General features: G+C 45.5%; 1 protein-coding gene and 1 long non-coding RNA gene across 3 annotated transcripts in view; both read left to right on the top strand.

Annotated features, from left to right (window-relative positions):
* ntng2b (netrin g2b) overlaps positions 1-25,993 on the top strand; it is a 121,680-nt gene that overhangs the window by 84,071 nt on the left and 11,616 nt on the right. The window contains 2 exon segments of the mRNA XM_045693045.1: positions 9,850-10,022; positions 11,062-11,097. Coding sequence (XP_045549001.1) covers positions 9,850-10,022; positions 11,062-11,097 — 209 coding nt within the window.
* On the top strand, positions 22,144-24,152 carry LOC123726198 (uncharacterized). 2 transcript variants are annotated; one of them, XR_006758513.1, is made up of 3 exons: positions 22,144-22,611; positions 23,084-23,923; positions 24,128-24,152. It is a non-coding gene; the product is annotated as an uncharacterized lncRNA (long non-coding RNA). The 2 variants fall into 2 exon arrangements; XR_006758512.1 differs by having other exon boundaries at positions 22,144-22,707.

The following is a 25,993-nucleotide window of genomic DNA, read 5'->3' as shown; positions in this document are numbered from 1 at the left end:
TCTCTCTCTCTCTCTGCACAGTCTCTCTCTCTCTGTAGTCTCTCTCTCTCTGTACAGTCTCTCTCTCTCTGTACAGTCTCTCTCTCTCTGTACAGTCTCTCTCTTTCTGTACAGTCTCTCTCTCTCTCTGTACAGTCTCTCTCTCTCTCTGTACAGTCTCTCTCTGTACAGTCTCTCTCTCTCTCTGTACAGTCTCTCTCTCTGTACAGTCTCTCTCTCTCTCTGTACAGTCTCTCTCTGTACAGTCTCTCTCTCTCTGTACAGTCTCTCTCTCTCTGTACAGTCTCTCTCTGTACAGTCTCTCTCTATACAGTCTCTCTCTCTCTGTACAGTCTCTCTCTCTCTGTACAGTCTCTCTGTCTCTGTACAGTCTCTCTCTCTCTCTCTCTCTCTGTACAGTCTCTCTCTCTCTATAGTCTCTCTCTCTCTGTACAGTCTCTCTCTCTCTCTCTATACAGTCTCTCTCTGTACAGTCTCTCTCTATACAGTCTCTCTCTCTGTACAGTCTCTCTCTCTCTCTGTACAGTCTCTCTCTCTCTCTGTACAGTCTCTCTCTGTACAGTCTCTCTCTGTACAGTCTCTCTTTCTCTGTACAGTCTCTCTCTGTACAGTCTCTCTCTCTCTCTGTACAGTCTCTCTCTATACCGTCTCTCTCTCTCTCTGTACAGTCTCTCTCTGTACAGTCTCTCTCTCTCTCTCTGATGGATCCTGATGTCCTGTCCTCAGCTAAGAGCTCCCTCCCTCTCTCCCTCTCTCCCTCCCTCCCTCCCTCCCTCCCTCCCTGCTCCACTCACTTCAGTTTGATGACTGCAGTGGGGGAGATGCAGCAGTCAGACATGAACATATTGTGATTGTGGCCCATGTATTATTAGTGTGCAGAGGGACTGTGAGTAGAGAGAAGGAGAAGTCCCACTCTTCAAAAGCCTGAGTGTTAGAATCACTCATCTGGAAAAAGACAGTAGTTCCGGGGTGGAGATGGGAGAGGGGGAAGGTGTGTGTATGTCAGGAGTTGGGGAAAGCAGGTTAAGGGTGGGCTGCAGCATCTTGCTACAAGTTTTGGTTTGGGCTTTAACCAGCCCTGGGTCATGTTCATTAGGCTGCAAATAAAAGAAAAAGCACTGGAAAAGGGTGGGATTATGTAGATTTAGGGTAACGTTCAATAAATTCCCTAGTTTTCCCGAAATCCCGCTTGGAGGATTCCCGGAATCAGGAGGGAATAAATCCTCCAACCAGGATTTCTGGAAAACTAGGGAATTCATTGAAAGTTCCTGGAATTTTTCAACACTACTGTACCTATACTTGTCCAATTATAATTTTTGGGGCTTTAGTGTGTGTGTGTGTGTGTGTGTGTGTGTGTGTGTGTGTGTGTGTGTGTGTGTGTGTGTGTGTGTGTGAGTGCATGCGGGAGTGGGAGCACTACATGTAAGTGTGTGTTTGCGAGAGCAATAGAACGAGAGCGAGAGAAGGATGACAGACATTTTCCCTTGCTAAACGCATGTATCAACACGTGGTTGTATGTTCTTCCGTTGACATGACTCTAATTGACGTAACGGAAGCCTATAATCCTCTATACACTCTGACCGGTACACCATCATTACTGGAACCACACAGGACCTGGCAAACCACTCATTGTTTTGATCAAGACATACAAATTCCAGATCTACTCTACTCTATTTTCCTACTAAGATTTATTCCTGAAGATAAAAAAATCCACAGGTGCTGATAAGGTACAGTAATGGGGTAGCCTGTCAGTCAGTCAGGCCATTTGTTTTATATGGTTTTGAGTGTGTGTTTATGTAGAGGGGTGTTTGATTTATTTATTCCAGGGTTTTGGTCATTGTTCTATGTTTGTATATTTCTATGTCTATTCTAGGGTGTTTAGAGCTTTGTTTAAGTAATTGGGATTTGGGGCCTTCAATTGGAGGCAGCTGTTTATTGTTGCCTCTGATTGAAGGTCCTATAATTAGGAGTATGTTTGTTTTGGGTATTGTGGGAGGTTGTTCTTAGCACTGCTGTATTTAGCCTGCAAGACTGTTAGTTCGTTCGTTTCTTGCTTTGTTTATTTAAGTGTTCACTAATAAAGTTAAGATGAGCACTCGACCCGCTGCGCCTTGGTCCATTCACTACGACGAACGTGACACGTAAACTGCGAGCTCCGGCTCCGAGGGTCACGTATTCAATCCCAGTGACAGGCAGCATTTTTTTTACCATATCCCAAACATTAACCCTTAATTTACCCATTCGAAATTAATGCCTAAACTTGAACGGCTGCGAGGCGCCGGAAACAGCAGCGGAGTAACCCAGGTTGTCCAAAACACTTAGAAATGTCATGTTTGGAGCAACTTTGAAATTTGACGTTTGGAGAAATGTGGACAAACGTCGGAATCTGAAGTTAAATTGGTCAAACTGTGAGATCTTTTTTTAGTCATCCCTGGATCCCTTTACTGTAGTCACAGACACATACTCACACACACAAACACCCCCTCTCTCTGATCTGTCCTCTGTCACATCCTCTCTCTGAGTAATGCACCAGGATGGCTCATTGGGGAACGCAGTAAACCTGGCCCATTGAAAGAGAGATGTCCAGTAAACCTTGCCCATAGAAAGAGAGATGTCCAGTAAACCTGGCCCATAGAAAGAGAGATGTCCAGTAAACCTGGCCCATAGAAAGAGAGATGTCCAGTAAACCTGGCCCATAGAAAGAGAGATGTCCAGTAAACCTGGCCCATAGAAAGAGAGATGTCCAGTAAACCTGCCCCATAGAAAGAGAGATGTCCAGTAAACCTTGCCCATAGAAAGAGAGATGTCCAGTAAACCTGCCCCATAGAAAGAGAGATGTCCAGTAAACCTGGCCCATAGAAAGAGAGATGTCCAGTAAACCTGGCCCATAGAAAGAGAGATGTCCAGTAAACCTGGCCCATAGAAAGAGAGATGTCCAGTAAACCTGGCCCATAGAAAGAGAGATGTCCAGTAAACCTGGCCCATAGAAAGAGAGATGTCCAGTAAACCTGGCCCATAGAAAGAGAGATGTCCAGTAAACCTGGCCCATAGAAAGAGAGATGTCCAGTAAACCTGGCCCATAGAAAGAGAAATGTCCAGTAAACCTGGCCCATAGAAAGAGAAATGTCCAGTAAACCTGGCCCATAGAAAGAGAAATGTCCAGTAAACCTGGCCCATAGAAAGAGAGATGTCCAGTAAACCTGGCCCATAGAAAGAGAAATGTCCAGTAAACCTGGCCCATAGAAAGAGAAATGTCCAGTAAACCTGGCCCATAGAAAGAGAAATGTCCAGTAAACCTGCCCCATAGAAAGATAAATGTCCAGTAAACCTGGCCCATAGAAAGAGAAATGTCCAGTAAACCTGCCCCATAGAAAGATAAATGTCCAGTAAACCTGGCCCATAGAAAGAGAGATGTCCAGTAAACCTGTCCCATAGAAAGAGAAATGTCCAGTAAACCTGGCCCATAGAAAGAGAAATGTCCAGTAAACCTGCCCCATAGAAAGATAGATGTCCAGTAAACCTGGCCCATAGAAAGAGAGATGTCCAGTAAACCTCTCCCATAGAAAGAGAAATGTCCAGTAAACCTGGCCCATAGAAAGAGAAATGTCCAGTAAACCTGGCCCATAGAAAGAGAGATGTCCAGTGTGCATGCGTACACTGAGTATACAAAACATTAAGAACACCTGCTCTTTCAATGACATAGACTGAACAGGTGAATCCAGGTGAAAGCTATGATCCCTTATTGATGTGTCTTGTTAAATCCACTTCAGTCAGTGTAGATGAAGGGGAGGAGGCAGGTTAATAAATCCTCTTAAGGATCTCTACAGATTGATGTCCCACCCTCGGTACGGTTGAGCTAATGTGTGCTAATGTGATTAGCATGACATTGTAAGTAACAAGAACATTTCCCAGGACATAGACATATCTGATATTGGCAGAAAGGATACATTCTTGTTAATCTAACTACACTGTCAAATTTACAGTAGCTATTACAGTGAAATAATACCATGCTATTGTTTGAGGAGAGGGCACAGTTATGAACTTTAAAAATGATGAATAAACCAATTAGGCACATTTGAGCAGTCTTAGCACCAAATGTTGAACAGAAATGCAATGGTTCATTGGATCAGTCTAAAACTTTGCACATACAATGCTGCCATCCCGTTGCCAAAATCTAAATTGCGCCTTTCTCTTGCATTTCAAAGATGATGGAGAAAAAAAAACACATGTTTTTTGTTTGTATTATCTTTTACCAGATATAATGTGTTATATTCTCCTACATTCATTTCACATTTCCACAAACTTCAAAGTGTTTCCTTTCAAATGGTATCAAGAATATGCATATCCTTGTGTCACGGCTCCTCCTCTGCAGTGCAGGGGTGGTTCCTCCTGCAGGCAGAGGAGGGTCGTTAGTGATTGGAGCTGGCGTGATTGGAGCCACCTGGGCTTAGGGTATAAAACTGCTCCACTAACCTCTCTCTCTCTCTCTCTCCCTGCTCCTCCAGGTATTGTTTTGTTTGTGCCTTTGTAGTTTTATGTAGTTACTACTCAGTCATGTTCACACACACATATTCAGGCATCCATGCACCTTACATACACCCTACATTATGACATTTCCACACCTCATTCCTTTTTTCTTTGTTTAAAGTTAATAGTTTTGTTTACAATAAAGAACCTTTTTGAATTGGCCTATACCTGTTGTTGATGTCCCCTCATTTTTGCCACAGGCTATGAGCCGGCCTGTGACACTTGCTTCAGGTCCTGAGCTACAGGCAGTTAGATTTGGGTATGTAATTTTAGGCAAACAATTTTTTTAAAGGGGGCGGATCCTTAACCTCTATGGGACCGGCGGGACGAATTCGTCCCACCTACGTAACAGCCAGTTGAATCCTGTGGCGGGATTTTCAAAACCTTTGAAATGCTATTACTTCAATTTCTCAAACATATGACTATTTTACAGCTATTTAAAGACAAGACTCTCGTTAATCTAACCACACTGTCCGATTTCAAAAAGGCTTTACAACGAAAGCAAAACATTAGATTATGTCAGCAGAGTACACAGCCAGAAATAATCAGACACCCATTTTTCAAGCTAGCATATAATGTCACAAAAACCCAGAAGACAGCTAAATGCAGCACTAACCTTTGATGATCTTCATCAGATGACACACCTAGGACATTATGTTATACAAAACATGCATTTTTTGTTCAATCAAGTTCATATTTATATCAAAAACCAGCTTTTTACATTAGCATGTGACGTTCAGAAAAAGCATACCCCCGCAAACTTCCGGGGAATTTACTAACAATTTACTAAATTACTCACGATAAACGTTCACAAAAAGCATAACAATTATTTTAAGAATTATAGATACATTACTCCTCTATGCACTCGATATGTCCGATTTTAAAATAGCTTTTCGGATGAAGCACATTTTGCAATATTCTGAGTATATAGCCCGGCATCACAGGGCTAGCTATTTAGACACCCGGCAAGTTTAGCCTTCACCAAAATCCCATTTACTATAACAAAAATGGTCTTACCTTTCCTGTTCTTCGTCAGAATGCACTCCCAGGACTGCTACTTCAATAACAAATGTTGGTTTGGTCCAAAATAATCCATCGTTATATCCGAATAGCGGCGTTTTGTTTGTGCGTCCCAGACACTATCCGAAATGCTAAATAACGGTCGTGCGCATGGCGCATTTCGTGACAAAAAAAATCTAAATATTCCATTACCGTACTTCGAAGCATGTCAACCGCTGTTTAAAATCAATTTTTATGCCAATATTCTCGTAAAAAAAGCGATAATATTCCGACCGGGAATCTGCAATTAGCTAAACAGCCGAAGGAAAATACTGCACGGGGTCGAATCGGGCACACGCCTAATTCCATTGTCCTCTGATGGGCCACTTGGAAAAGGCGGTAATGTGTTTCAGCCTGAGGCTGCCTCGTCATCGTTCAGGTTTTTCCCGGGCTCTGAGAGCCTATTGGAGCCCTAGGAAATGTCACGTTACAGCTAAGATCCTGACTCTTCAATACACAGAAGCAAGAACAACAACACCTTGTCAGACAGGCCACTTCCTGCATGAAACCTTCTCAGGTTTTTGCCTGCCATAGGAGTTCTGTTATACTCACAGACACCATTCAAACAGTTTTAGAAACTTTAGGGTGTTTTCTATCCAAAGCCAATAATTATATGCATATTCTAGTTACTGGGCAGGTGTCGTAACCAGATTAAATCGGGTAAGTTTTTTATCCGGATGTGAAAATACTGCCCCCTAGCCCAAAGAAGTTTTAAGATAAAATAAGTATTTTTAAGCCTTGAGACAATTGAGACATGGACTGTATGTGTGCCATTCAGAGGGTGAATGGGCAAGACAAAAAATATAAGTGCCTTTGAACGGGGAACGGTGCCAGGCACACCGGTTTGTGTCAAGAACTGCAAAGCTGCTGGGTTTTACACACTAATCAGTTTTCCGTGTGTATCAAGAATGGTCCAGCACCCAAAGGATATCCAGCCAACTTGATGCAACTGTGGGAAGCATTGGAGTCAACATGGGCCCCCATCCCTGTGGAATGCTTTCGACACCTTGTAGAGTCCATGCCCCGATGAATTTAGGAAAAAAAGTCAGGGGTGCAACTCAATATTAGGAAGATGTTCCGAATGTTTGGTATACTCAATGTATATGCATCTGTTTGCATGTGTGTGCCTGCATGTGTCTAAGTGAATATGGGGCTGTGCTTCTCTCTGAATGGATTCAGTGATTCACGGTGATCTATAAAGCTCAGGTCCAGGATGTTTCATCTATAAAGTTTTGGTCCAGGGTCCGTATCCACATAGCGTCTCAGAGTAGGAGTGCTGATCTGGGGTCAGATTTTCCTTTTAGATCATAATGAATAATATTATATGGACAGATCCTAGATCCTATCACTCGTACTCTGAGATGCTTTGTGGATTGGGGCGTTACTGTACATTCCTCCACTATGTGCTGGAGTTAGGTGCTATAACGGAACGAAAGGAAATGCAGTTAAAGGAGAGGACTGGTGACGCAGGGAGGGAGGTGTACATCTGAAACTAGAGAGACGAGGTAGAGAGAGAGAGAGAGAGAGAGAGTGTACGGCCCAGTACATCACTGGGGCCAAGCTTCCTGCCATCCAGGACCTCTATACCAGGCGGTGTCAGAGGAAGGCCCTAAAAATTTATTCCAGCCACACTAGTCATGGACTATTCTCTCTGCTACCGCACGGCAAGTGGTACCGGAGCACCAAGTCTAGGTCCAAGAGGCTTCTAAACAGCTTCTACCCCCAAGCCATAAGACTCCTGAACATCTAATCAAATGGCTACCAAGACTATTTGCATTGCCCTCCCCCCCTCTCTTTTACACCGCTGCTACTCTCTTTTATTATCAATGCATAGTCACTTTAATAACATGTACATATTACCTCAATTACCTCGACTAACCAGTGCCCCCGCATATTGACTCTGTACCGATACCCCCTGTATATAGACTCGCTATTGTTATTTTACCTCTGCTCTTTATCTACTTGTAATTTTAATTTCTTATTCTCATTTGTATTTTTTAAACTGCATTGTTGGTCAGGGGCTTGTAAGTAAGCATTTCACTGTAAGGTCTACCCCTGTTGTAGTCGGCGCATGTGACTAATACAATTTGATTTGATTTGAGAGAGAGAGGGGAGATTGAGAGAGAAAGAGGCCAGATGGAGAGAGAGAGAGACAGAGAAGTGATGAAGGAAGCTTGAAGTAGAAATTTTGCCAGTGTACAGGGCCCATTCATTGAATATTTGATGCAGATGGATAGCTGTCCACTCCAGCGGAACAAACCAGATTGGAATCCAGCCGCTCATCTGGAAAAGACTGTAATTTAAAGTCAGAGCCGCCATGACATCCTCAAGATCCTCATTTCCTGTCTCATGATTCTTATTGCTGGAATAACCCACCTGGGCTCTGCCCCTTGTCACACACACACAAGCATGCGCGCAAACACACACACACACACATAAATATGTGCGCACACAACACGCATGCACGCACGTACGCAAACATGCACACTCCAACACACAAACCTATCAGCCCGGCTTTCCTGGCAATTAGGAACCAAACTGAGCAGATTTATTCTTGAACAACAAGCAGTAGTTTTGAGTGTGCATCAGTGAGAGTTCAGAGCTGTCTGTCAATGATGTTATGGTACCAGATCCACATTGTATTCATCCTTATTGTCTCTTGAATGCAAGTGTGTAATAATCAAAAATCACACTTTGCCAAGTGTTCACTATAATCAAGTTAGAGATCACACACCTACTATTGCTGCTCCTCTCTCCCCTCCACCCAGGTGTCTAACATGCCGGCCACACCACTCGCTTTACATGCGCAAGCGTTGCAAAATAAATGTACACATTCTGTACATGCTATTTAATCATTGCATCCAAACTGCTCGCGTGCGTCTGCGTAGCCAGACGCTAAAATAGAACTTGGTTCTATTTGTGACGTTTGATGCACTGCAAGTCCCGCCTCTCCCATCTCCTCATTGGTTTTTAGGAGCATATACCCACGTGGGTGATTGAAAGATGAACTGAAGTCCACACTCCAGTCCAGTTGGTAGTGGTAACTGTAACGTTCGTCGTAGGAATTGGACCAAAAAGCAGCGGGAATGTGAATACTCATCTTCTTTATTACGAAGAAAACCAAAACAAACACTTAATACAAAACAACGACGAAAAACAGTCCTGTGAGGCACACAGCTACACACGGAACAACTACCCACAAAAACCCATGGAAAAACACCCCTACTAAATAGGACCTTCAATTAGAGGCAACGAGGAACAGCTACCTCCAATTGAAGGTCAACCCAATAAACTAAACATAGAAATAGAAAAACTAGAACGAACATAGAAATATACTAACATAGAACATTAACCAAAAAACCCCGAAACACATAAAACAAACACCCCCTGCCACGCCCTGACCAAACTATAATAACAAACAACCCCTTTTACTGGTCAGGACGTGACAGTAACGCACCTTAAAGTTGTTTGCCAACCGCCATATAAAGTCAAAAGAAGAAGAAGCCTGAAGGAGGAGAGATTACTAGAAACAAACTCGGTTTACCCTTTTATCTGTGGATTCATTGTCAGAGTAGAGGACCTTGTGAATTTCAGGTAAAATAACAACCCAATGTTTATATGCCAGGACAAATTAGCTAGCAACAGCAAGCTAGCTAGCTAAATTGACATGAATGTTAAATACTTTTCGACGTGTCCCCAAATGAATATAGTTGGTTCAGAGTTCCTTTTGATATTTCAACCTGCGTGTCCTGATCGCGTCTGGTGTGTATGGACAAAATCAGCACGCTCACTACCGGTGTAGTCAGTATGCAAGAGACCTCCTACTGCTCTTCTCTCCCCTCTCACTCAGGTGTCTAAATGTAACCTGCAAACGTTTCTGTGATATATAATACAAAACTTGTCATTCTTCTGGTTTAGGTCAACTTTGTTATTGTTTAATTTAAAATATTGTTAGGGAGTCAGTAGGTAGCCACGACTGGGGCTTGAACCCAACACCTTTACTGTTACGTCAAGGGATGTAAATCTGTTGACGAGGTGCCTAGGTGTTGGATCAAGGTCGCTGCAATATACAATATAGTACACACTCACTCCTGTGCCTTTGCTACCCTTTCACACACCCCACACACCCATACACACTCAATCACAGACACTCACTTGTCATCCCCTCTTGGTGTAAACATCTGGCACATGCATAAACAGTCACACACACACGCACCTCTCCTTTCACACACTCACATCCTTCCTCCTGTCTTCTGTACCCAGGTGTAAGTGTAACCTACATGCATCGCTGTGCCTGCTGCAGGAGGGAGACCTCCAGTGTCAGTGTGAACACAACACCACGGGACAGGACTGTCAACGCTGCAAGAAGGGCTTCAAGGCCAAGTCCTGGAAGGCTGGCTCATACCTGCCCACACCCAACGGATCCCCCAACACCTGTATGTGCCCCACTTCTATCCCAGTTCTATTCTATGTTCCCTTTGAACAGGTCCCTCTTATACAGCTCACTCATACAGAAAGTTCATTCTAGAATATTCTATTCTAATATATGTCTACTTACTATAGGTACGCTGAATAGAAAGAAAACTGCTGCTGTACCTGGTAACAATAAATGTTTGCGAGTTTTACTTTTCCAACTTACTGTAGTTTTGTCAAGTCAAGTCACCGAAAATGGTTTGTATTATGCACTGTTGTTGATCTGTAACAGTGTAACAACTATGTAATTACTAAAACTGATTGGTAATCAATTGATTTCAAGGGATGAAGTATTCTGAAACACAAATTGTATTATATATAATATGTAATAAATATGCCATTTAGCAGACACTTTTTACTGGGATTGTTACATTATGTTGGATCCTTTATGCATAATGGGTTAGGTTCTTGTGTAATTTTTGATAATAAATATTTATTTGAAACATGTATGAAGGATGCATGTGGAATCCCCAGACGTCTCCATCCAATGTCCTGAATGAAAGGAGAGAATTAGAGAGTGATGAGTTATGTAAAAACAGAGAGAAGGACAGGGGGAAGAAAAGAGAGAGAGAGAAATCGAGATGCAGAGTTCTTTCCCCTTTACCTAAGAGCAGAGAACAAAGCTGTGTAGTGTGATCATAAAATAATCATCTAGGCCAGCTACTCCCATCCTGCCACTAACTGCATATAGATCAGTGTTCCTCTGTCCTGGTCCCACGGAATGTTCAGGCTTTTGTTCCCGTCCAACACCAACACAACGGATTTAACTGATTAATGGACAAATTATTAATGGTAGTTAATTGGTTGAATTAGATGTGTTTGGTACTGGGTTGGAGCAAAAGCCTGCACCCACTCAGGTTAGGCCAGATTTGAAGAACGCTGATGTACTTGCTCTTTCTACAGAGTATGATAAATGAGGGAGGGACGACTGTCAAATGAATGCATAAATAAACAGATACTTATCCTCTTTCTTTTGTTCCTCCCCCCCTCCCTCCTTTTCAGGTGCAGTCGCTGGTGCCCCCATGGGCGGTGGTTCTAGTAAGTTAAAACAAGCCAAGCAGAGGATGCTGCATCCACTTTCTCTGTCTCCTCTATCTCTCACCCCCTTCTCTCTTTTATTTATCCCTTTATCCCTCCATCTAACGCATCGTTCCATCTCTCTGTTCTTCATCCAGCTCCCTCTGTTCTTCTTTGTTGGTTGCAGCGCTGGTCTTGTCTTCTATATTATTGATAGGCCTCCCTGTACTGTCGGCACCGTTATGTCCTTTTCATCCCAGCTACGTTAGCTTCCACTGGAGGAATCTTTCCACAGTTCTTTCTTACTTATGTTGGACTGAAGTCGCACTGGTGGAGAAGCATGGAAGAGAAAGAGATAATGAAAGAGAAGAGGGGGGGTGGGGAACAAGTGTGTGGGTGGTAAAGCAGAGGCAGGGGAAAAGGATGAGAGAGAGAGGGAGACACAGACAGACAGACAGACAGACAGACAGACAGACAGACAGACAGACAGACAGACAGACAGACAGACAGACAGACAGACAGACAGACAGACAGAGACACAGAGACACAGAGACACAGAGACACACAGAGAGAGAGCAAGAGAGAGCGCAGGGGAGTGTGTGTGTGAGGAGAGAGAGAGAGAGAGAGAGAGAGAGAGGGAGTGAGTGTGAATGTTTAAGTGTGCTGTAATGCGGTGTGATTCCGGGAGAGGAACTCCTAGAGGAATGAATAAAAGGGAATTTGATTAGGGATTCTCTCTGTGGAGACACTCTCTGCTCCGAGCGTTTAGATGGAAACCATGGGCAAAGTGGCAACATCAGACCTGACAGACAGCACTGGTCTCTCACTGGTCTCTCATTAGTTAGTCTACAGGCTGACTGGGCTGCCGTTACTTTTTGTGACAAGGAACTAATTTTTCACAAAATATTGCATGTTATAACCGGCACCCTATAGGACTGAATGGGGGACAGTGGTTAAAACAGACTTGTAAAACTTGCAGATCTATATTCGATTTGTTTTAAAACTATTTATTGATTTAAATATATGACATACTGTATGCTTTTAGACTAGTCTTACTGCTTCCAATGTTGTTTCGGTTGAAACAGGGTGGGAGGGGGATGTTTTGGTTGGAGAGGGGGATGTTTTGGGTGGAGAGGGGGATGTTTTGGTTGGAGAGGGGGATGTTTTGGTTGGGGAGGGGGATGTTTTGGTTGGGGAGGGGGATGTTTGGTTGGGGAGGGGGATGTTTTGGTTGGGGAGGGGGATGTTTTGGGTGGAGAGGGGGACGTTTTGGGTGGGAGGGGGATGTTTTGGTTGGAGAGGGGGATGTTTTGGGTGGAGAGGGGGATGTTTTGGTTGGAGAGGGGGATGTTTTGGTTGGAGAGGGGGATGTTTTGGGTGGAGAGGGGGATGTTTTGGTTGGGGAGGGGGATGTTTTGGGTGGAGAGGGGGATGTTTTGGTTGGGGAGGGGGATGTTTTGGTTGGGGAGGGGGATGTTTGGTTGGGGAGGGGGATGTTTTGGTTGGGGAGGGGGATGTTTTGGTTGGGGAGGGGGATGTTTTGGGTGGAGAGGGGGACGTTTTGGGTGGAGAGGGGGATGTTTTGGGTGGGAGGGGGATGTTTTGTTTGTTCGTCAACTTGGAATCTTCTTTCTCACAGAACTTTCAGAACCTTTGCCTTTGACCACCTTCAACCCCCACTACTACCTCCATAACTGAAAGTCAAAGTGAACCTGAAACTACAGCCATAACCCCCACTACCACACCAGAACCAGATCCGATCACAACCGCTACTCAGGAAGCCTCTGCTACTAGTACTCAGGGAGGAGGGCACCTAGAGAAGGTAGAGGTAGTGATAGGTCCAAAATTATAGATAGTAGTTATAGGTAGTGTGTGTGTGTTTATTTCAGCCGTGCATTATCTCTTGTGCATTATCATTGTCAAGCCATCATCTTGGTTGACATTAATGCTATATGTGGCTACTGGCTAGTCCCTCTAGTTCATTCATAGGAGAGAGTGGGCGTTGAGCTGCTACAGTATGGACTGTCTGACTGGATTCTTTCTGACTGACTTGGTTTGAGGAGCCCAGATCCGACAGGACCAAACACACACTGTCAAGACCATGAATATAAAGTGGTCCTCAGAACCGGGTCTTGTTCCGACCGACGACGGTCCCAGGCTAAATTTAAACCTGACATCTTGGGAGATGGTGCGCCGCTCGTGTACCTCCAGAAAAGCACTTAGGACGTGGGAAGCAGGGAGGGAGAGACGTGGGAAGCAGGGAGGGAGAGACGTGGGAAGCAAGGAGGGAGAGACGTGGGAAGCAGGGAGGGAGAGGCGTGGGAAGCAGGGAGGGAGAGACGTGGGAAGCAGGGAGGGAGAGACGTGGGAAGCAGGGAGGGAGAGACGTGGGAAGCAGGGAGGGAGAGGCGTGGGAAGCAGGGAGGGAGAGGCGTGGGAAGCAGGGAGGGAGAGGCGTGGGAAGCAGGGAGGGAGAGGCGTGGGAAGCAGGGAGGGAGAGACGTGGGAAGCAGGGAGGGAGAGACGTGGGAAGCAGGGAGGGAGAGGTGTGGGAAGCAGGGAGGGAGAGACGTGGGAAGCAGGGAGGGAGAGGCGTGGGAAGCAGGGAGGGAGAGACGTGGGAAGCAGGGAGGGAGAGACGTGGGAAGCAGGGAGGGAGAGGCGTGGGAAGCAGGGAGGGAGAGGGAATGCCAGGAACGTCGTCTGTGATGTCGTCAGAATTTTCTTTGAGGAAATCCATTAAGTGGTGTTGTTGAACAGCGCAGCACTTTTTAGGCCGACGTCAGGAGCTCCGATAAAGTCACTGATAAGCTGTGATTGAGGAGCAGCTGACTGAAGCACAAATCCCTTTAGGGACTTTTCAAAGACCACAGTGTGGGGATCAAGGTTAGATAGTGACACAAACTTGCATTGTCACATTTGACCAATTAATGCATACGATTTCCTAAAAAGACAATTAAATACATTTTGTTATCAGACATATTGCTCATTTTATATACCGCAGTGAGTAGGTCTACTGTATTTTATTTTCAGCTAGGCAAACACTGAGACAGCTATACTGTTGTTAGAGAAGACCACAGTCTAATAAACTACCAGGGTTAGGGTTCATTCCATTTCAATTCGAGTCTATTCAGAAAGTAAACCAAATCCCAATTCCAATTCAACATTTTCCTAATTGAAAAGCACCAAACCTTCCAAACTACACTCTTAGAAGAAAAAAACAGTTCCAAAAGGGTTCTTTGTCTGTCCCCATAGGAGCACCTTTTTGGTTCCAGGTAGAAGGTTATACCTGAAACTAAAAGGGTTCAATTCTCCTATGGTTACAGCAGAAGAACCCTTTTAGATACTAAGAGTGTACAGCCTACCACACCGTATCAGTAGCTTTGTCTAAGCTTGACACTCTGATACACTTGACAATGGGCTTCAGATCTGCTATACTTAGAGCTACCACTAAGATGTGATGCTATCTTGCTTTATCTTTTATCTGGTGGTTAGAATATTTTATCTGGCTAGGGCCTGACCCTGATGTTAGGAGCGTCTCGTTACCAGTCTGTGTCTGTGTGTGTGTGTGTGGATGGCATATGGCTTGGCACAGTGAAACTCATAAATCATCCTCATCCTCCCCTCTTCCTCCCGAGGAACAGAGGTCTGAGGTCTTACTCTGATGGTGGAACACACACACATACACACACACACACACACACACACACACACCCCACCTTCCATCACCTTCCTACAGGTACAATACATGCTGTGTCTGACCAGGAGTCTACCCCTCTAGGCCTAAGAATAGAACACCCTATAATTCCCAGTCCAGTCATAACAAATGACTGTATCAAGCCCTGCAAACCCTCCACACTCCAGTCCCCATTGACGATATCTCAAGAGTCAACACCATGACCTGTGTGTGTTTCGATTGGGGGATAGTGCGTGCGTGTGCGCATCTGCATGCGAGCGAGCGTGTGTGCGTGTGAGTGAGCATGTGTATGGTTTTGTCATTGCGTTTGGGTTGGTTTGTGCATGTATGCGTGTGTCTGTACACGGGTAACCATCCTTCTTCCCTACATACAGAATGCACATTCCATCCACACAAGTCTGTCTGCAGAGTGTATGTTGGGGAAGCGTGTTATGCTGTACAATAGGGGAAAGAGAAGCTCCTCTCTGCTTCCCTTCACACAGCGTTGTCTATCCCATTAAACAGCCCAGTAACATGTGTATGGGTCCAGCCACTACACTACAGAAACAGCTCCCTTAGTCTCCTGGGCCTCCCACTGTCACACCCTGACCATAGAGAGCCTTGTTATTCTCTATTTTGGTTAAGTCGGGGAGTGACTAGGGTGGGTAATCTAGTGTGTGTATTTCTATGTTGGCCTGGTATGGTTTCCAATCAGAGGCAGCTGTTTAGCGTTGTCTCTGATTGGGGATCATATTTAGGCAGCCATTTCCCCACTGTGTTTTGTGGGATCTTGTTTTGAGTTAGTGCATGTGAGCACGCCATAGCTTCACGTATTCGTTTATTCTTTATTGTTTTTTGAGGGTTTCATTTAATAAACATGTGGAACCCAGATCATGCTGCGCTTTGGTCCGAGTATGCTTCCAACGTCGATCGTGACACCCACCCAGAGGCAGTCAGCCAGTCAGTCAGTTCCTCCACCAGCCAGTCAGCCAGGTCAGTCAGTCCCTTTCCCAGCCAGTCAGTCAGTCCCTCCTCCAGCCAATCAGTCAGTCAGTCTCACTTCCAGCCAGCCAGTCAGTTAGACCCTCCCCCAGCCAGTCAACCAGTCAGTCAGTCCCTCCCCCAGTCAGTCAGCCAGCCAGTCAGTCAGTCCCTTTCCCAGCCAGTCAGCCAGTCAGTCAGTCCCTCCTCCAGCCAGTCAGTCAGTCTCACTCCCAGCCAGCCAGGCAGTCAGTCCCTCCCCCAGACGGTCAGCCAGTCAGCTGGTCAGTCCCTTCTATTGAGCAGGTTCAGATGGATAGGGGATAAGCAGTCTAGTGGCTAGCCGGGCTGATCCACTTTGGCCAGATGGGTGTGGGGGAGGGAAAATGAGGGCTGACCAGAGAGACCAAGTCCTAACCTTTGGCCCCCCTTGACCCCTCCCCTTCCTAAAGCTGCCTTTCCAGGTCAGGTTTTGGCAGGTCAAGAGGATTCCCTCTATGCTAAGTAGAAAACACAGACTGACTCTTTAAGCCTTACACTCACACCACAGGTGGCTGGTGTTACCTTAATTGGGGAGGATGGGCTCATAGTAATGGCTGGAAAGGAATTCATGGAATGGTGTCAAACACAAACACAAGGTTTCCATGGGTTTGATAATTTTCCAGTCACCTCATTATGAGCTGTCCTCTCTGCACCAGACTCCTGTTACACACACACAGACCCCATCATGTACAAACAGACCCCATCATGTACAAACAGACCCCACCATGTATAAACAGACCCCATCATGTACAAACAGACCCCACCATGTACACGCAGACCCCATCATGTACAAACAGACCCCATCATGTACAAACAGACCCCACCATGTATAAACAGACCCCACCATGTATAAACAGACCCCATCATGTACAAACAGACCCCACCATGTACAAACAGACCCCACCATGTATAAACAGACCCCATCATGTACAAACAGACCCCACCATGTACAAACAGACCCCATCATGTACAAACAGACCCCATCATGTACAAACAGACCCCACCATGTACAAACAGACCCCATCATGTACACGCAGACCCCACCATGTACAAACAGACCCCATCATGTACAAACAGACCCCACCATGTATAAACAGACCCCATCATGTATAAACAGACCCCATCATGTACAAACAGACCCCACCATGTATAAACAGACCCCACCATGTATAAACAGACCCCACCATGTACAAACAGACCCCATCATGTACAAACAGACCCCACCATGTATAAACAGACCCCACCATGTATAAACAGACCCCACCATGTACAAACAGACCCCATCATGTACATCAGCAAATGTAGAGAAAGCCAGTAGAATTCAACATATTACATAAACATGACCATGTATTAAAACCCAGCCAAATCACATCGTAATAAAGTAGTCCGTAGGAGGACAAACGTTCAAGTAACCATCCTGTCACTCATCTGGGTGTCATTAGGTGTTCTGGGAACAGTCTCTCAATCCCTCCCTGAATCACAATATCATCATTAGCGTTGTGCAAATGGCTGTCTAGAGCCACCGTAACAAATGACAGGGACACCCAGACTGACAGGTGGCATTACGTGTTATTGTGATAATTTATCTTGTCTACATTAACCCAAACAAGTGACAAATTGTCTCATTATGCATAAATGTGTTTGTGTGACAGGAAAGTCACAAAATACAGGGGACGTGGTGGGTTGGAGTGTGTGTTTTTGTATGTGTCCATATATGTACGTGTGTGCTCGCGCATAAGTGTGTCATGTGACTACGTAATAGTCAATTAATCTGTGCTGTCATGAACCGTCTTGTAGCCCATAACAAAAAGGGAGACAACACAGAGATCAAGGAATAACAAAAATATATTTATTAACCAAGGTAAACTATATACAATGAACAATGATGTGTGTAGATAAGCAGTGTGAGTGGCTGTGTGCATAGATGGTGGTAATGAGGGGTGTTGAGGTGCCAAAATAAACACGCAACAAAATGCCACAATCAGGAGAGAGTCTCCTCAATGAATGAGGGAAAGATGTATTTATCCCTGGGACACAACCGAGCCTCCCTCCCAGCTCCACCCACCGTCATACTATTAAGGAAAACGGGAGCAAATAGAAAGAATTTGGCAGACAGAGGGGGAGGGTCGTCACAGTGCAGACAGACAGGACAGGATAGTCAGTTCATCAGTGCAGACAGACAGGCATGTCAGTTCATTTGTGCAGACAGACAGGTACATGTCATCACCAGATTACGTAATTATCCAGATCACTGTTTTTATTCTCTCTGTCACAGTCAGGGTCAATTCCATTTAAATTCCAATCAATTCAGGAAGTACACTGACATTCCAATTCTCTTCAATGCTTTCAATGAAAAAAACTTCATGAATAGCCTGGAATTCAAATGGAATTGACCCCAACCCTGGTCACTGCAAGGTGGCACTGTTTGGTAACTCTGTTCTAGAAAAAGTAGTAGAAAATAAGTCAAAAAACATTATTAGTATCCAATGATTTTGGCAGGGTTCAAAACAAAACAGACATCAACAAATCAGAGCATGTGGAACATGAACCACTCTCTCTTGACCAGAGTCCAGCAGCGCCACTCTCTGAGCATTGACCCTCCCACAGAGACTCCCGGTGGGGAGATTACACTAGACCAGTGCATAGTGTAGCCATAGCCAACTAAGGACTAGAGCTAGATGTTGATTAGCTTGATATTTCAAAAGACAACATCCAGCATGTTATTAATGCTTTAACACAAAGAGCTAGTGGCCTTTGTAGTACACTAGTGTGTGTATTAGCCAATAGGGCTAGGGTGTAGTACACTAGTGTGTGTATTAGCCAATAGGGCTAGGGTGTAGTACACTAGTGTGTGTATTAGCCAATAGGGCTAGGGTGTAGTACACTAGTGTGTGTATTAGCCAATAGGGCTAGGGTGTAGTACACTAGTGTGTGTATTAGCCAATAGGGCTAGGGTGTAGTACACTAGTGTGTGTATTAACCAATAGGGCTAGCGTGTAGTACACTAGTGTGTGTATTAACCAATAGGGCTAGCGTGTAGTACACAAGTGTGTATATTAGCCAATAGGACACACACACTGTCAACCTAAGAGGACCATCAGTAAAATATTGCAGAGTGATCTTCTTCCACAATAGACCAGAGTGGAGCGCACTGGGATTGCAGTGCTGCCAGTACTGAAAGGGTTAACAAGGCACAGCTATTGGGTTAAGTCTGTCTCAGCAGGGTGAAATCACACTGCCATTATGTCTTCACTTCTGTGTGTGCACTTGCTTGCACTTTTCCGTGTGCCTGCATGTGTGTGTGTGCATGCGTGAGTCAGAGAAAAAATAAAAACTAGGCTTTGTTTAGATAAACAATCCGAGGCAGCATTCCTTATATATTTAATGCATTTTAATGAATGAATACATCCCTCATTACCTTGAACATGCTCTCTCTCCTCAAGAGCCCCTCCTTCCGACCAAGGACCCAACCGACTCCACCACCACTCCCCCATTACAGACCCCGAGACCCCCCCTCACTGACACCCTGCCCCCCATCACCTACACCTATAGAGCAGGAAGAACTTACAACATCCATCATCATTACCACAGAGGCAACGCCCCCTACGACCACCCCTCAGCCTATCACAGAGGAATCCACACCCCATCCACCAATCGCGGAGGAGCTCACGTCACCTGCCCTGACTGAGAGCCCTCCCCCCACTACAACCCCGTCCCCAACGGACCTGCCTGAGCCAATGGACGTAGAGAGCGAAGAAGGTAAGCCAGACCCATAGAGTAGCAGTTTAGAATAGAGTAGATCTATAGCATTGAATCTAGATCTAGAAATCTTCCTCATTTAGTTGAAAGATTCCTGTGGTGTGGCTTCATAGAAATACAATCTATTCCCTGGCACAAAAAAAGGGCTATTTAAAAAAATAAAAAGAGGAAGTATGTTATATTGCACAATAATCACATCTCATGTCAGAGCTGCTCATTCAATTTGGATAATGATACTGAAACCCAGTTAATGTGGGCTAGCATGAGAGAGAGGGAGAGAGAGAGAGCGCGAGGAAGGCAAAAGAGAGGGTGGAGAGATGGAGATAGGGGCTAGAGAGGGGGAGAGAGAGAGCTAGAGTGAGAGAGTGCATTGACAGTCGTAATAAAGGCCCTAGTTCACGGTTCAGACACTGGGTCCCTGTGGAGCCACTGGTAGAGAGAGAGAGAGAGAGAGACACACACACACACACACACAGAGAGAGATAGAGAGAGAGAGAGAAGGCCGAAACAAACCCCATAGAGAATGGTTTAAAGCTCAGAGAGGGCTTGGACTTGATGAGACTTGCTTTCAACAGACAATGTCATGGGTCTACATTCACAATTTTCTTAATACTCGACAATGAATCATTTCACTTTCTCCTTCACATTAAACACTTGGTGGACTGTGCACAGACTTTTGGTAATCTCCAAATCTACAGCATCTATATTAGGAAGTCATCAAATGTCACGACTTCCTAATATGCTGTATTACACTTGTATGATTTATGTCAAGGAGTTTTGGTGGCTGGAATGGCAGGCTGACAGGCACTGTGAACATGATTCTGTAGGGAGGCAGCCTGCAGTTTTAGTGTTGGGAGTCAGGGAGCTCTAGAGGGTGAACAGTGTCAAACTGCTGCCTGTGACCAGAGCAGATGATTTGAAAGCTCCATCACTGTCCTGCTCTGCTAAGCCGTCCCCTGAACACACACACACGTGCACACATGCAGACACACGCACAAACACACTCCTACGTGCACAGTCGCAATACCTACACACACTCTTGCAGATCTAACCCCAGTTCCCTGTGCGTGTCTGTGTGTGTGTTTGTTTCAGACAGTACGAGTTGAGCTGACGAGCTGATAGAGATTAATACCAGTAGGACGGTGAAGCGCTCTTTCCCCCAAGGCAGCGTGGGTAACTGAGATTAAATGCATTTATGCTCTATGTTGTGCTAGATCACCTGCTGTAACAGCAGTGTCCCTGAGAGCCCACCCACCCAATACAGAGGATGTGTTGGTGTGTACCCCATACAGAGGATGCGTTGGTGTGTACCCCATACAGAGGATGCGTTGGTGTGTACCCCATACAGAGGATGCGTTGGTGTGTACCCCATACAGAGGATGCGTTGGTGTGTACCCCATACAGAGGATGCGTTGGTGTGTACCCCATACAGAGGATGCGTTGGTGTGTACCCCATACAGAGGATGCGTTGGTGTGTACCCCATACAGAGGATGCGTTGGTGTGTACCCCATACAGAGGATGCATTGGTGTGTACCCCATACAGAGGATGCGTTGGTGTGTGCCCCATACAGAGGATGTGTTGGTGTGTGCCCCATACAGAGGATGTGTTGGTGTGTGCCCCATACAGAGGATGTGTTGGTGTGTACCCCATACAGAGGATGTGTTGGTGTGTACCCCATACAGAGGATGTGTTGGTGTGTGCCCCATACAGAGGATGTGTTGGTGTGTGCCCCATACAGAGGATGTGTTGGTGTGTACCCCATACAGAGGATGTGTTGGTGTGTACCCCATACAGAGGATGCGTTGGTGTGTACCCCATACAGAGGATGCGTTGTTGTGTACCCCATACAGAGGATGTGTTGGTGTGTACCCCATACAGAGGATGTGTTGGTGTGTACCCCATACAGAGGATGCGTTGGTGTGTACCCCATACAGAGGATGTGTTGGTGTGTACCCCATACAGAGGATGTGTTGGTGTGTACCCCATACAGAGGATGTGTTGGTGTGTACCCCATAGAGGATGTGTTGGTGTGTACCCCATACAGAGGATGTGTTGGTGTGTACCCCATAGAGGATGTGTTGGTGTGTACCCCATACAGAGGATGTGTTGGTGTGTACCCCATAGAGGATGTGTTGGTGTGTACCCCATACAGAGGATGTGTTGGTGTGTACCCCATAGAGGATGTGTTGGTGTGTACCCAATACAGAGGATGCGTTGGTGTGTACCCCATACAGAGGATGCGTTGGTGTGTACCCCATACAGAGGATGCGTTGGTGTGTACCCCATACAGAGGATGCGTTGGTGTACCCCATACAGAGGATGCGTTGGTGTGTACCCCATACAGAGGATGCGTTGGTGTGTACCCCATACAGAGGATGCGTTGGTGTGTACCCCATACAGAGGATGCGTTGGTGTGTACCCCATACAGAGGATGCGTTGGTGTGTACCCCATACAGAGGATGCGTTGGTGTGTACCCCATACAGAGGATGTGTTGGTGTGTATCCCATACAGAGGATGCGTTGGTGTGTACCCCATACAGAGGATGTGTTGGTGTGTACCCAATACAGAGGATGTGTTGGTGTGTACCCCATACAGAGGATGTGTTGGTGTGTGCCCCATACAGAGGATGTGTTGGTGTGTACCCCATACAGAGGATGTGTTGGTGTGTGCCCCATACAGAGGATTTGTTGGTGTGTACCCCATAGAGGATGTGTTGGTGTGTACCCCATACAGAGGATGTGTTGGTGTGTACCCCATAGAGGATGTGTTGGTGTATGCGCGCATTGTGTGAACAGGCAAATGCAGCTTCCCTGTGTATGCAGGCGCATGTGTGAGGGGGTGTCAGCTATCTACTTATTCTGAAAATGGGTCAGAGGGGCAAAAGTCAGACATGAGTGGGGGTGGGAGGGTCACACTGATGAAACATGATGACTTGGGGGGTTGGGAACTGCTGCCAGCGTTCCCTCCCTCTGGGGCTCAGCAGCACAATCTGTACTGGGATCAGACGGCGTGGAGGGGGCACCGGCTTGAGGGAAATCCGCAGGGACTGTGTTAGCTACACACTAGCTAACAGGGTAAGCTCCTTCGAGAGGAATAGAGGGCTCTTGTATGTCTCCGTCAAAGAAAAAGCCATTGTATAGATGGGCAATGGCCTCTCTACCATCTCTACGGTAGGCTCTCACACCACACCCCTGTTGATAGAGAATACTTATGTGGTACACCTGGATCCATGCAAAGAAACGGAAGGATTATGCAGAATAGATTTTATGGAACCCATACATCCATTAGGGGGAGTGCTGCCGAATCAATACCTTGTCATTGATTGGTCAATAGCCTGGCCATCTTAAATGTAGCCTGGTCATCTTAAATGTCCAATTTAAAGGAGAACATTTCCCATGTACAACTCTTTCCCCAGCTTCCCTTGGCTGATTAGTAATTCCTAGTTTAGAGGTACTTGTTAGAGAGCTCTTTGAAACTTTCTGGCTGTTTGCAATAATGATCAATTTGCACACACTCCTTTTGGAGGTTGCAATGCTTTTTGTTCAGCTGCTAATAGTGAAGAGGCAGGAGATGCAGGAGAGACTGAGATTCCCTTTGAAGAAGAGGGGGAGGAAGGAGAGGTGAAGGAGAAAGAGACTGAAAAAGGTATAACTTGTTTATTGTAGCCTCAGTAGTATGTGTAGTAGTTGTAGTATGTGGGTACTGTAGTTCTGTGGTACTTTGCGTTGTGTAGAGAGACATGCATATCGGACTGTAAAAGACTACATTGCTCAATGTTCACAGTCACCTCCAAACCCGCTGAAGCAGAGGACAATGCGAAAAGCAATACTCCATCTAAGACAGAACTAGAGAAAGAGGGGGAGGAGGAGAAAGAGGGGGTGGAGGAGAAAGAGGGGGTAGAGGAGAAACAGGGAGTGGAGGAAAAAAAGATTGGAAAAAGGTACAGGCCTAATCGTTGTGCATTGAATTTAGAGTGTAATGGAACATTCACATGTAGAAGACTACTTGTTGCCAAGTTGTTATGAACAGACAGAGTAATACACAGTACTCACTAACTTTCAGGTAAAGAAAAGAAAATTGACGATAGACGAGGTCTGTCAAGAGCCTGTTATTGTCATGGTTCATATTAGCGTCCCATTAGTTAATTGAGCCGTGACTATGATGAAGTAGCCATATGATGTGCAGTACAAAGAAACTGTCTCCTTGGTCCCACCCTGATGGTAAAACTTTTTTTTTTTCTGAGAGTGCTCATGTCTCACTGGTACTCGCACACAGCCGCCCCAAAACCTGAAGCAGAGGACTCTGGGAAAAGCGAGAAGCCCTCTAGGAAAGTGGACGTGATGGAGGAAAAGAACGAGAAGACAACAGAGAAGGAGAGATATAAAGGTTATAGCTTTCTAGCTGTGAAGTCATTTGAGATAATATTGTTTTCCCCATTATAGCTTTCTAGCTGTTTGAAGTCATTTGAGATAAAATTGTTTTCCCCACTCTCTTTCTAGCGTGACCTGTAGATTCTAGCTCATATGGGGGTGAGGCGAAGTGAACGAATTGTGATGTGTCTGTTTTTCGGACCCTTTCTGACATTCACAGTTCCTCCCCAACCTGAGGAAGGGGGCCCTGGAGAGAGTGCGTGGCCCTCTGAGGGATTGAGAGAAAAGGAAGCAGTGGAGAAAGAGAAGGAGTTTGAGGCAGAAGGTATCTGTCATTGTGTAGGATTTCAATGGACTTCATTAGTTAGTAGTTTTATAACTCATTGTGTTCCTATGAACTAGACTGGACTCATTATGTACAATAGTATAATGGATGGATGGATGGATGAATAGATGAATTAATGAAAAGAGGACGAACGAAGGAACAAACAAAAACACTAATGAACAAACAAATGAATGATGTGACCTGTTAGTGCTCACAGTCTCTCCTACTCCTGAAGTAGAGGAGACAGGAAAACCCTCTGAGAAAGAAGGAGAGCAAGAGGAGGGGGAAGAGGAGGACACAGAAAGAAACCCTGAAGGTATCTTCTCTAGATGTGCTATACATGTATGGAGCTAGTGTGTAGTGTTAGTGAATGTATCTTCTCTAGATGAGCTGTACATGTATGGAGCTAGTGTGTAGTGTTAGTGAATGTATGAGTTGGTATAGACCAGTGCATAGATGTGTATAGTTCAAAAGCAAATACAAGTTGGAGTACAGTAGATTCTCCTTCAGACATGACCAGTCAATGTGTAGAGCTGTTGATCAGCCGAAGCCTGTCGAAGTTGGAGCTACTGGGAGCAGTCAGTCAGACAGTACTAATCAGCCCGTAGAGCAATAGATTTCAGATCTCTCACTCTTCCTCTGTGGTGATCCAGAGGAAGTTCCCAAAACCCCTGAATGGGAAATCTGGGGTCAGGAGACCTTAGAGCCCCCTGGGGGAGAGGAGAAGAAGAGGAAGAAGAAGAAGAAGTGGGAGGAGGAAGAAAGTGAAGAGGAGAGAGAGTTTGCAAAAAAAGAAAGGTAGAACTCAAGTACCGTACATTAGCTAGTGTGTAGTGTACATACCATGTAGGCTAAGATCCGGTAGACTCCACCTCTCCCAAGCCATATCCTTAATACTGTATAACTAGGTGATGATGACCAACCCATAAAGATGAAATTAGCTGGTTTAGAACTGCCCTCAAGCAAGATGTCCGACAAACTGTTCCATTCCAAGACATTGGGACTCTGCTCCATAAAATCACCCTTTCTAGATGTATATCTCTATGGACCTACCTCTCCATACAATGCATTTAGAAAGGATTCAGACCCCTTCACTTTTTCCACATTTTGTTCCGTTACAGCCTTATTCTATAATGGATTCAATTGTTTTTTTCCCTCATCAATCTACACACAATACCCCCTAATGACAAAGCAAAAACTGGTTTTTACTCAGTTCTTTGTTGAAGCACCTTGGGCTGTGATTACAGCCTCGGGTCTTCTTGGGTATGATGCTACAAGCTTGGCACACCTGTATTTGGGGAGTTCCTCACATTCTTCTCTGCAGATCCTCTCAAGGAGCGTCGCTGCACAGCTATTTTCAGGTGTCTCCAGAGATGTTCGATCGAGTTCAAGTCCGGGCTCTGACTGGGCCACTCAAGGACATTCAGAGACTTGTCCCGAAGCCACTCCTGCGTCGTCTTGGCTGTGTGCTTAGGGTCGCTGTCCTGTTGGAAGGTGAACCTTCATGTGCCTTTTACTGAGGAGTGGCTTCTGTCTGGCCACTCTACCATAAAGGCCTGATTGGTGGATGGTTGTCCTTCTGGAAGGTTCTCCCATCTCCACAGAGAAACTCTGGAGCTTTGTCAGAGTGACCATTGGGTTCTTGGTCACCTTCCTGACCAAGGCCCTTCTCCCCCGATTGCTCAGTTTGGCCGGGCGGCCAGCTCTAGGAAGAGTCTTGTTGGTTCCAAACGTCTTCTATTTAGGAATGATGGAGGCCAC

Source organism: Salmo salar, chromosome ssa01 (assembly GCF_905237065.1).
Source record: "Salmo salar chromosome ssa01, Ssal_v3.1, whole genome shotgun sequence".
In the NCBI taxonomy this organism is placed as follows: Eukaryota; Metazoa; Chordata; class Actinopteri; order Salmoniformes; family Salmonidae; genus Salmo; species Salmo salar.
This window is presented reverse-complemented; position numbering and strand designations above follow the sequence as displayed.